Raw genomic sequence first — 12,049 nt, forward strand, 5'->3', positions numbered from 1 at the left:
GATGATGATAGGGTGTCTCCCACCATTCTTCACAAGATGTCCAACAGCCTGGAGATCTCCTTAATAAGCGACCATGAATTCAAGTGCAGGCATTCACAGCCAGAGTGTGGGTATGGCTTACAGCCTGATCGTTGGACAGAGTACAGCATACAGACAATGGAACCAGATAACCTGGAACTAATATTTGATTTTTTTGAGGTAAGTGATTATTTCATTGAGGGGATTGAGAAAGAATGCAAGCATGGGCTTATTTTTATATGTTTTGATTTTTAGTCTGATTTGTGTAAACCCATGATTATACATCGTTTTAGATGTTTATTCTATACGTTTTAGCAAGCTTAAAAAACTTGGAGTTGATAGACTCAAGTACTATAAAAAGAATTTCAGCTGAATTGATGTTTTACATCAAAACCAGATGTCTTGATGTAAGTGCTTGTTCTGTTTTTTTTTTTAATTTTTAAAGTTTTACTTATTTTTTATTTTTATTCTTTTGTTTCTTTTTTTTTTTTTTAAGTTTATTTATTTGGAGAGAGCACAGGGGAGGGGAAGAGAGAGAGGGAGCAAGAGAATCCCAAGTAGGCTCTGTGCTGCCAGTACATAGCCCAACCTGGGGCTCGATCTCACAAACTATGAGATCTTGACCTGAGCTGAAATCAAGAGTCAGATACTCAACTGACTAAGCTACCCAGGTGCCCCAAAGAATTTTTTGTTTTTAAGTAATCTCTGCACCCAACGTGGTGCTTGAATTCACAACCCTGAGATCAAGAGTTGCATGCTCTTCCAGCTGAGCCAACGAGGCACCCCTGTGCCTGTTTTGAATATAAATGAATAATATCCAAAGGAGCCTCTAAGGGTAAATAAAGGGAGAGGCAGACTGTATAACTATTGGTGGGCAACTCAGTGTAACTAGCATGATTGATTCCTCTTCATGACTGAAGCTTGTGATTTATAGAGGTATTTTATCAGAATTCATCATAACAGTAAACTCATTTTTGCAACTTTACTTGCTAGTATAAATATGTAGTAAAAAATCGCTGCTATGAAAATTGTGCCAGGTTGTTTAGAATCTGCTGCCAGCTTTCCAGAGCTACTTGTGACTGTTAACACCAGAGCTCTCTGGCTTGCTGGCTGTACAGGTGCTCCCTTCACAGGTCCTGCTGGGTCCTCCACTAAGGCCCTTGTGTGCCCCGCTAGTGGTTATGTGTTCTGCTTTCCTTACACTCGTGCTCTTTGTGACTTGCACTCCCATTTTCACTAGATGAGAGCACCTAGCCACAGTTTGTGAAAATAACAGAGTAGAGAATGGATTTAAACCCACAAGTAATGTTTGTTTCACATAATTAAAATCAGTATAATCTCTGAGTTACTTAATAGTCTTTATGAAGAGCCATTGCAACTGGCATTTTGGCTACCTTGCACTATATGGGATTTAAAGTGTTTCCTTTCAAACAACTATAATAAAGAATTTTACTTTTAAAAAATCTTTAATTCAGTCTTCCCTAAGTAATAAGATCTGTGAGACTTTATTATAAAAATATGAGGTTTTGGTTGAATGTTTCCTTATTTCTTAAGGACCTACCTTTTAATACTCTCTTGAACATCCCAACCTCCTTTTCATATGGTGAGCAGTTTTGGAACTACTATTTCATTCACAGACTAGGCTGATAAAATACCCAGTGTAATCTCAGAGTGAGTAATCAGTTTCCTAGAGAGTTAACTATCCCTTTATGTCACCTGTGTGGATGCATGTTTAGAGAATATAATAACATATTAACAGCTCACCACAGGTATATATTTATTAGTCTTCGAATATTAAAAGTACTTAGAAACATTATCAGTATTTTAAATTCACCTAATACATGTTAAAGGATCAGAAATGTAAATCAACAGTTAGGACTAATCAAATACCATATAAAATCTTAAAATATTATATATTAAAAGAAAATGTCATTTGTGATACAAAGAAGCTCTCTGAATTACTTGGACATAAATTTTATTCCTATTGTCTGGATCTTCCTCCATAGATTCTGAATTAATAGGAACTACTGAAGTATAAGAAATTGAATTCCTTTAAACCTCTTCCCTCCCCCAGGAAGATCTCAGTGAACACGTGGTTCAGGGTGATGCCCTTCCTGGACACGTGGGGACAGCATGTCTCTTATCGTCCACCATTGCTGAGAGTGGGAAGAGTGCTGGAATTCTCACTCTTCCCATCATGAGCAGAAATTCCAGAAAAACAATAGGCAAAGTGAGAGGTAAGCCTGGAGAGCAGAGTGGCCCTTTACAAATGAGCAATGGTTAAGTTAGAATTTTAGTCTCAAATTGAGCTACTTAGAATGGTGGTGGTTAATTTAATAATTTGTTTTAGAATATTAACTACTATAGTAACAATAAGGGGCATCTTTTACATTTTCTGGAAGCTTCATTTGAATCAGTTTTGACTTGTTATTTTCTATTTGATAGAAGTTGATGAAAGTTGGTTCGATTGGTATTTAAATGTAATACCAGTTAAATGCTCATCGTGGCCTTTTAAATCATCTTTAACTTTACTTCTCCCCTTTTTTTCTATGGAAGTTGACTATATAATTATTAAGCCATTACCAGGATACAGCTGTGACATGAAATCTTCATTTTCCAAATATTGGAAGCCAAGAACACCATTGGATGTTGGACATCGTGGTGCAGGGAATTCTACAACAACTGCTCAGTAGGTTGACTGTTTGAGTGGTATTAGCATTTGATAGCTTATTGATAATGTTCCATTGGTTTGGCCCACTAAAGATCAAATGAGCCTTATATTATTACCTGGGATTAAATGTAATTCGTTGATTAAGGTTCCCAATTCAAATTAATTGGAGACTAACTCTCTCCTAAGACAATCTGGTCAGTCTGATGTCTACTGAACTGATGTCAAGAGGAACATTAACGAGAGAAATCCAGAAAAGCTTGCAGGAAGGCAGCCCAAACCTCAGTCTGTGTTGTGATCCCCACTTTTGGCATGCTGCCTTCACTGAGTCTCGGTTTCCTCACCTATTCTCAGTATCACTTCCATACTACTGTCCTGCTGGGTGCCAGCCTTTCCCCATTCCTCTGTTCTGCCAACATTGAAGGCACCTGAGGCACCATTGCAAGGAGCAAGTGTCTGTGTCTCTTATACTTCGTGCCACTGCAAAAGATTGTTTTCCTTGATCGGTCAGCTCACTTGGGGAGTATATGTGGGTGTAGGATATGTTTATATTAGGCCTAGAAATACCTGTAATCATTAGAGCTTGCATTTCTGGAGTAAATGCATATACCAACTAAGTGATAGTCTTAATTTGGTGATAACAGAAGTACCCTCAAAATAGAGAATAAGAACTGTTTACATCATTAAAGATAGAGTTGGCTTCTTTATTACATTTTTAAAAATCTTTTCTTTAGTGGATGGTAACTGTATATCTATATGTTTTTTTCAGACTTGCTAAAGTTCAAGAAAATACTATTGCTTCTTTAAGAAACGCCGCTAGTCATGTAAGTGACCCTCTCTTCTTTTAAACAACTTGGGACTGTTGGTCCAAAGGTAGAAAAGTAGAGAAATGTGGGCCTGGAGAGTCTATTCCGTTAGTAGCTTAAAAAAGTTAAGTAGGTTGAAAAAAGCTTTAAAAAGTTAAGTACTTTGAGTATGCTTCTTCTGAATCTCTAACTGAAGATAAAGTATTGCTCAGCATTTGTTTTTAGATTCTTGGTGAAGATTCGGATGAAAACAATGGAATCATTAGCACCTTTGAGGTTACAAGTTTTGAGTGATTGGGGCAAGAAAAATGTTCCCTACTAAGCACTGGTTTTCATTAAGTGAATAATGTGCTCATTCACATACTTCGGAAATAATGCGTATAGAAGGATTTGATAGTGGTTTTATGTAACACTCAAGCCTGTCAGTTAACATCTTGTATACCATGTTAAATTTCTTAACTCCTTTTATCCATTTATTTAGTGTCCTTTTTGTAGCTTGTAGTTTTTTTCAGCAACTGCAACTTGATGTACTTAATCAAGAACCTGAAATTCCCTCTTGTCCCCCTGCTCCCCTGTACCTGACTGAAAGGCCTCATGTTCCAAATGGAGTTAAGCTAAGGGGGAAGTGGAGGAGCATCTATCTCCTGCTCTTATTTTCTTTTTTTTCTTTCCCACAATGTCCTCCACATGCCTTAAACTTTGTCTTTTTTAAAATAGTTCAGCAAGTAAACCTGATTAGTGAGATGTTTAACTTTATCACTTACATGAACAAACTTATTCTAAGACGTACTTTTTTCATACTTTAGCATCTTTAAAATGGGTATGGGTTTTACGACTTCTTAACCTTGCATCTTGGTTTGATTGGGAGCATTTTCCCCACTTTAGTCATTATATAAATGATGCATGTGGTAATTCATTACATCTTACATTAGTTATTTTAGTGTTTAAAAATATTAATAGTGGACACTTTTGTGTTTAAAAGATTATACTAAATCTATGAGTATGTTGGGCTCTAGTTCATTATTTGGAACCAGTTTTAGTTCACTGTAGCTAACTGTTCTAAACATTGGCTTATTAGCTGTAAACATGTGAAGATCCCTGTTAAGTAACTGTCATTGTGTCCATGCTTTTTGAGAGAGGAATTCATTAAGCCTTTTTTTCTTCCATGTTCTGATGAGATCCTTTGTAATTAATATGAATCACATTTCAGAATGCCATATACTAGTTATTAAAAGCTTGTTTGTTTTAATGTTAAAAATGTCCCAGTAGAGGTTCTGGTACGTTATTGGCTTATTTCGCCGTAGCACTTGGGATCAAGTTTGGTCTCTTGGTAAAATTATCTTCCTGAAGAATGGTGATCCTGTGAAGTTAAACATTTCAACTAAAGAGCTATAACTCATTTAATTATAACTCATGTTATAATTATTTAAGGGTGCTTGGGTTTGTTCTCTTTGGTAGAAAAGGTGTGTCTTATGGTCTTGTTTACAGTCCTAGAAGAAGCTAAACTTATTCTGCTTCAGAAGTCATTATCTCCTTTGGTTTTAGTCTGGGATCCATGTGTGCTCACAAGTTGAATGCCCATCCATGACCTAAAGCTCAGGGAGGGGTGCAAGTATATCATCTGTCCTTACAGGGCACTTCTCTGGGCTGCAGTAACAAACAGAATTCTCAGACCATGTTTCCTCTGATCCCATCTGGCTTTCTTTCAGTGAATGCACACCTTTGTGGGTCAGTTTATGTTCTCAGCTTTATTTGGATTAATTCCTACCTCAGAGTGGGTCTGACTTGCAAAAATGAATCCTTAACTCATTCTCATCGTCTTTCATCCTACTGCAGCTCTGTCAGGAGGTTGGGCTTGTGCAGTGCGGTTCTTGACCCCATTGCTGCTTTCTGTCTTTCAGCAGCACCCGTCCTTTCCTCTTTACACGGCTGCAGGGTTTTGCCAGGAAAGGTTGGAAGGCATGTTGCTCACAGGCACCAGGGAGCAGAGCTAAGGCACTACGGCTTACTCCTCTTCCCTCCTCATCTCTGAGGGTCAGCTGTCTGGCTCTGGGACTTAGGGGCCATAAGGCACAAGGTGGTCCTCTACTCCTGGCTCTGGGTGGACTCCATTTCTGCTAATAGCAGTAGCAGAGGTGACAGGATGGCCCCTACCACAGAGTGGCCGTGGGATGTGTTCAAGAGGATCAGTGCTATATTTTTGCCAGGAAAAGATTGCTGTGCTATCACAATGAAGTAAATACTTAAAATTGTTTTCAGAGAAGAAATTATTTTTTAGAAAAAGCTTGAATGTAACATTAACTCATGAAGAAGTTTTTTGTTTTTTCTGTACAGGTCTGTAAGTTTATATTAAACAGTAAATATTTTATGTCCTTGTAGTGTTAGATGTATTGAGGGCCAGGTAAAGTTTTCAAATCCCTGTTTCCTTTATTTGTTAGGGTGCAGCGTTTGTAGAATTTGATGTGCAGCTTTCAAAAGATTTTGTGCCTGTGGTGTATCATGATCTCACCTGTTGTTTGACAATGAAAAAGGTATGTTGAAATTCCTTTGTTTTTAACTCTTACAGTTAGATAGGTTTGAACACTAGGAAGTTTGTTTTACATATATGTATGTTTTTAGTTATTTATTAAATAGAGTTGATAAGTTCATTTTTTTAGTTAATGACTACCAGTTCTTTCCTCTGTCAAGCTTTTGCAACATCAAGAGAGTGGGGAGACAGGAAAAATAATTCCCTAGAGCAGGATCTCTGTATTGCTCAATTTACTTTCTCCTATTACCTAACAAAAGGACATTCCAGGTGCCTTGTATGTCAGTCTGCCACTGTTCCTGTATTGAAGCAAGAAAGGAATCTTCCATAGTATGTGTTTCCTAGGCTCCCTTCTGTTTCTGCCTCAAGCTTTTTCTCAAATTAATACACTAGTATGATTTGGCAAAATGAGAAGAGCGACAGTGGAGATATGCTTTGGAGCCAAATGGTGGGGGGCCTCAGAAAGGGGTGTAGTAGACCTAGGAGCTAGGGAGATGTGATAGACTTTTGAGTCAGGAGGGTTCAGAACTGAACCTCCAGATGTAAGTACCTGATGTAAGGGGAATTTAAGAGGACAGAAACTAGAGGCCGGGAGGGTGGTGATGTGGCCAGAGGTACAGTAAGCCTGGACTGGAGTGGAAATAGAATGGAGAATGGCGTGATGGAGGAGAGAGTCCAGAAGGAGATTTGAAAATCCATATAGTTTCTTTAAAATTATAATTGTTGTACAAACCTAATTGTGACAATTACATAGTGCTTAAACTTTAGTATGCAAATTAACTAAGTGATTTCTTAAGGACTTAAATTAGGAGAGTTTATTTGCCATTTTCTATAAAGTTGTTGAGTATCATTTCTGTTGAGGTGATTTAAAGTTCAGGCTCATTCACTGTCAGGCATGACGCTCTACCAGACACCACTGCTGTCGCGCACGTGGCTATGACAAGGCAGCTGCCTCTGCCTGCTCATGGATCCGAATCAGTCATGGGGGTTTGGATTCATGTAATGTGTAGAAAAGCATACTTTTGTTTCTGTGAAATGGTGTTAGGAGAGGGAGGGGAGGATATGCACCTGTTTAGATGATAGAAGTAAAATATAACTTAGTAGAAAAGGAGCAGCTTGTTTTGCTTGTGGGGGAAATAAATCAATGCAAAATGGAAAAGGAATGGAGCGCTCAAGATCTTCATAACCAGGATGGAGTTTAATGAATCCAGCTGTAATTTCTAAAAATCTGTGAGACTTAATTGAAGAGCATTATTGATCTTGTTTTTTTGTTTGTTTGGTTGTTTGGTTTTCTTTCTTTCTTTTTTTTTTTTAATACCAGATTTTGTCTTGCTCTTAAGTTGAACCTGGATAAGTTAGGGAATGAAAGTATCAAATCGTATATGTTTTTAGTTTTAGTTTTTAAAAAAAATTTTTTTTTAGTGTTTAATTTTGAGACAGATTCAGAGCATGAGCGGGGAGGGGCAGAGAGAGAGGGAGGCACAAAATCAGAAGCAGGCTTCAGGCTCTGAGCTGTCAGCACAGAGCCTGATGCGGGGCTCGAACCCACGAACGTGAGATCATGACCTGAGCTAGTCAGACGCTTAACTGACTGAGCCACCCAGGCGCCCCTAGTTTTAGTTTTTAAACTGGTATTTTCCAGGGTGCCTGGGTGGCTCAGTCAGTTAAGCCTCCGACTTTGGCTCAGGTCAGATCTCACGTTTGTGGGTTTGAGCCCTGCGCCAGGCTCTGTGCTGACAGCTAGCTCAGGGCCTGGAGCCTGCATTCGGTTCTGTGTCTCCTTCTCTCTCTGCCCCTCCCCCTCTCATGCTCTGTCTCTCTCTGTATCAAAAATCAATAAAACATTAAAAAAATTTAAAAAATAAATAAACTGGTATTTTCCTTATCAAACAAATTCATGTTCATTATAAAACAGCAGAAGGGGCACCTGGGTTTAGTCCATTAAGCATCCGGTTCTTGATTTTGGTTCAGGTCATGATTTCATGGTTCATGAGTTTGAGCCCCGCTTCAGGCTCTGTACTGACAGTGCAGAGCCTGCTTAGTTTTCTTTCTCTCTCTCTCTCTCTCTCTCTCTCTCAAAATAAATAAACTGAAAAAAAAATAACTGCAAAAGAGTATGAAATGAAGAATAAGTCTTCCTTTCCCCCTTTCTCCTTGGTCACACTCCCTTACTCTTAATAGTTTATTTTGTGTCCTAGAAAAGCTTTATGCATATACTGGTTCACACTGTATGTATATGAATGAATATAAATGTAATGGATTTAGCATATTTGTTGGATTGATGATTTATTGATGGTCCATTAACTCATTTCCTTATGATAGAGGTGCCTAAATAATGTGACACATAATATGGTATTAAAATATAAAACATTTGCTCATGGGAAAACATTTATAATAGAGTTTCTCTATTCTTATGTATTACTGCATAGAGCTAGTCAGACATTTGTTTCCCGTGACCATTGATTTCTGTCTTTATTTTCTTAACCAAACTTAAGTTTAAAAGATTGAGAAAAGTTTAAAAATTTACTGACAGAAATTAATCCTTAAATAGTACTTGTACTTGCTGATTGCCGAGTCATGTAGCATGGATATATAGGTCAAATAAAGTATGAACAGCATGGCAGGAAGTAAGGAAGATAACTGAGTTCTGGCTTTGTTCTGTGTGTCTTCAGGGCCCTAACCTCCCCCCATTTGTTACTTTCTTCCAAGCACTCCCACCTACATCAAAAAAGCCAGAATTTAAGAGCTGGAGGATGGTGTTAGAAAAGAGGTGCTCCCCTGCATGGGCTCCCTGTGGCCACTAAATAGTTGTTGTCAAGATTCACTAAGTTGGGATGTTAGGCCTGGCTAGGGTAAACATTCAGTAATAATTAAAGGCTTATTTTTCTCTTTGTTTTCTTTGTAGAAATTTGATGCTGATCCAGTTGAATTATTTGAAATTCCAGTAAAGGAATTAACATTTGACCAACTCCAGTTGTTAAAGGTAGTCACCATAGCATAAAGATGTAAATGATCTTTCAGTTTTAGAACAATTTATTTACTTGTTTATGGTACTCTTCTCTTTGTGCATGGGGAGGACTATATGGTCAGCCTGAATGGAGCGTATGCATTGGTTTTCTGTTCTGTTAGGAAAGATGGGTTTGTGCTAATCCATCTGTCTTCTCTCATAGTTTCCACGGACCCCACTGTTTCTGCATATGTGAAGGGGCTTGGCTCTAAGTCTTTGTAGGCAGACCATAAGGGCTGTAGCCCTTCTTTCCCATCCGCGGTCTCAGGTCACCTCTGGTCTGCATTAGCCCTTCTTTATATAACTGTCACTGCATTTAAGAATTTTATATTCTTATTTCCTACTTGGGTATTTGATCATGATCTTAGTGTATGTATGCACATTTGAAATATATACAGTTATTAGTGATTATTATTACTGAACTAATATTTCTACATTTTACAGTTTTATTTAGCTTGCTGGCTTTTACAAGTTAATTCTGTTAACCATACTTTCATAGACAAGACTTTCTGATTGCATTTTGTGTGTGTGTTTTCTAGCTTGCTCATGTGACTGCACTTAAATCTAAAGATCTGAAAGGTATGTACTGATACTATTTTCATTTTGTAGTTAATATATATGTGGTATTTCCTTATTCTTTTTAATTCCCATTAGTCATTTTAATCTATATAATACTGGGCTATCTAAATAGTTTTATAGATATGAGGTCTTTACATATGTTAATTTTCAAATGCATTTATGTTATGTGTATAGTAATTACATGCTTTTACTATTACAAGTTTTCTTAACTTGATCATCAAAGTTCTTCATAATTGTGTACCTATCCTACTTTCCAAACATTCTTTTCTTTCTCTAAACATTTGTGACCATGACAAAAAAGAGGATAAATTAAGTCTAGAAGCTGGCTTCAGAGCCAGGAGTTTGAGTCCAGTTCTGACATTTACCTGGTGTAACCTTGGGTGGTTACTGTACTTCAGCCTCTCTGGGCCTCAGTTTCCTCACAGCTTGTCCTGCCTATGGAATCTCTTTGTAACTCCACTTCAATTTGTACTCTCATAGAACTTCAAAATTTGTGTCATTCATTTAGATTTAGTGAATCCTTTTTTAAACCCTTTATTCTGTACATGTCCTATCTCTTCAACTAGAATGTAAACCACTCTGGGGTGGAAAAATGTTTTTGTATTCCCAAGACACTTCCAATGCTCTGTATGTAGTAGGTGCTCATTAGATGGTACCTGCAGTGCGATAACAAGATAGTTGGAATGCCTTTATGAAGAAATCGTAAAGTGCTAAAGACCAAGTGTTTCATGACTGTTAGTAATAAAATGAATTTTATTTATTTAATTTATTATTATTTAATATTTAGCTGGAAATGTTTATATGATTTTAGTCTTTGTACTACGGTTGTTTTTCTTAAGAAAGGAAAAGTTTGACATTAAATTTTCCATCTTGGAAAAACATTCTTATGTTTTGAGATAAATTTTTGGATAAATGGTAGTGGTAACAAAAGCACAATAGTAGCTTTAGAGTCTCTTAATTTCTAACTTCTATGTTGATTTTGGTAATTCAAATAGAAGCCTTAACAAGAGGACCCTACTTTGTAAAAAGTAGTATTACAGTGTTTATAAGAAAATAATCACTGTTGGGCCCTCAAACTTGGTATTTCTATGAAATGTTGCAAACTAGTCTTCATAAAGGGTATTTATTTTAAAATAGAGATTTTAATGATTAAACATAATAAATGTAAGAGCTTTCAAAATATACTGCATATAAAAGGATCTCCTAATTACCTCTACATCTCTTTCTTTGTCCTAAGAGTTTAGGAAAAGATCTTAGTGATAAAATGGTATTTTATCTACTTAGTTTTTATAATTTAAAATTTCAGAATCTGTGATTGAGGAAGAAAATTCTTTTTCTGAAAATCAGCCATTTCCTTCTCTAAAGATGGTAAGTTACTTAGAAAAACTAGCACAAGGCTTATCTCACTAATCCTGTTATAAGTTGAATAATTTATTTTGGGCACCAGAAAGGCCGTGTCAAGGTCATTTATAAAAACTTATTATTGATTTTTTTTAGAAAAGATAGGTTTTTGTATGGTGTACCTAAGCCACTTTTTTTTTTTTTAAGAATAATTCACCTGCTCAAATGAATAAAAATTCCCACCTCAATGGGTTAATTCTAAGAACAGGAAATTCACACATTTCTGTATATAAACAAGATATAGAGGGCACAGAAAAAAGGGGTGAGAGGGACAGGTGATGCTGGGAGAAGTAGTTTTACAATGTTTAAAACTGTTCCTGGGGCATCTGACTTGGCTCACTTGCAGTAGCCTGCCAGTCTTGATCTCGGGGTCGTGAGTTCTAGCCCAGTAGAGATTGGGTGTAGAGATTATTTAAATAAATAAAAACTTGGAGGGGGGTGGAATCTGTTCCTTAGCTTTTGGAGAGAAATAAGATTGTCCAACCAAAGAAAATAAGTACCCTGGTTACTTAAAATGAGACATAAATTTCGAGAAATCACCTGAAAAAATATAACAAATACTAGCATGAAGATTTAAAAACTAGACACAATTCATATAGGAATCCCTTTAGTATTTTCAGGGAAGCCTATATGGATGCCAGGTACCCCTTGGTCATGCTGGGTCTGCTTTATTTCCTACTGGCTCCATTTCCTAACTTCTGCTTTTCTCCATGGTCTTTTCCTGGTGATGTCAGGTACAGTAAATATCTTAGGCAACAATAGGTCATTTCAGTTTATCATGATTATTCACGCTACAGAAAGGAAGCTACAATATAGCTCCCAAAATGGACATTATTCCAGTGTGTTTAAAACCTGATTGGAATGATTTTTGAGGTATTTATGAAGCCCAGCTACGTTACATCATTTCTTTTAGTTCAGAATTCTGAAATCATTTGGTTCTGGGATATCACATGATTCCTAGACTTAATGATTAAGAACAGTTATTAAAAATTTGTGCATTAATGGTTGAACATTTACTTAGCCCGATAAGTTAAACACAACGT

At 36.9% G+C, this 12,049-nt stretch overlaps 1 protein-coding gene across 1 annotated transcript in view; it reads left to right on the forward strand.

Moving 5' to 3' along the window:
• Positions 1-12,049, forward strand: part of GPCPD1 (glycerophosphocholine phosphodiesterase 1) — a 46,832-nt gene that overhangs the window by 22,559 nt on the left and 12,224 nt on the right. Inside the window, exons 9-16 of the mRNA XM_029919262.1 lie at positions 1-198; positions 2,093-2,255; positions 2,575-2,707; positions 3,456-3,510; positions 5,931-6,023; positions 8,925-9,002; positions 9,566-9,605; positions 10,912-10,973. The exon at positions 1-198 is cut by the window's left edge and continues 12 nt beyond it. Coding sequence (XP_029775122.1) covers positions 1-198; positions 2,093-2,255; positions 2,575-2,707; positions 3,456-3,510; positions 5,931-6,023; positions 8,925-9,002; positions 9,566-9,605; positions 10,912-10,973 — 822 coding nt within the window. The remainder of the gene's footprint in view (positions 199-2,092; positions 2,256-2,574; positions 2,708-3,455; positions 3,511-5,930; positions 6,024-8,924; positions 9,003-9,565; positions 9,606-10,911; positions 10,974-12,049) is intronic.

Source organism: Suricata suricatta, chromosome 12, assembly GCF_006229205.1.
Source record: "Suricata suricatta isolate VVHF042 chromosome 12, meerkat_22Aug2017_6uvM2_HiC, whole genome shotgun sequence".
Lineage (NCBI taxonomy): Eukaryota > Metazoa > Chordata > Mammalia > Carnivora > Herpestidae > Suricata > Suricata suricatta.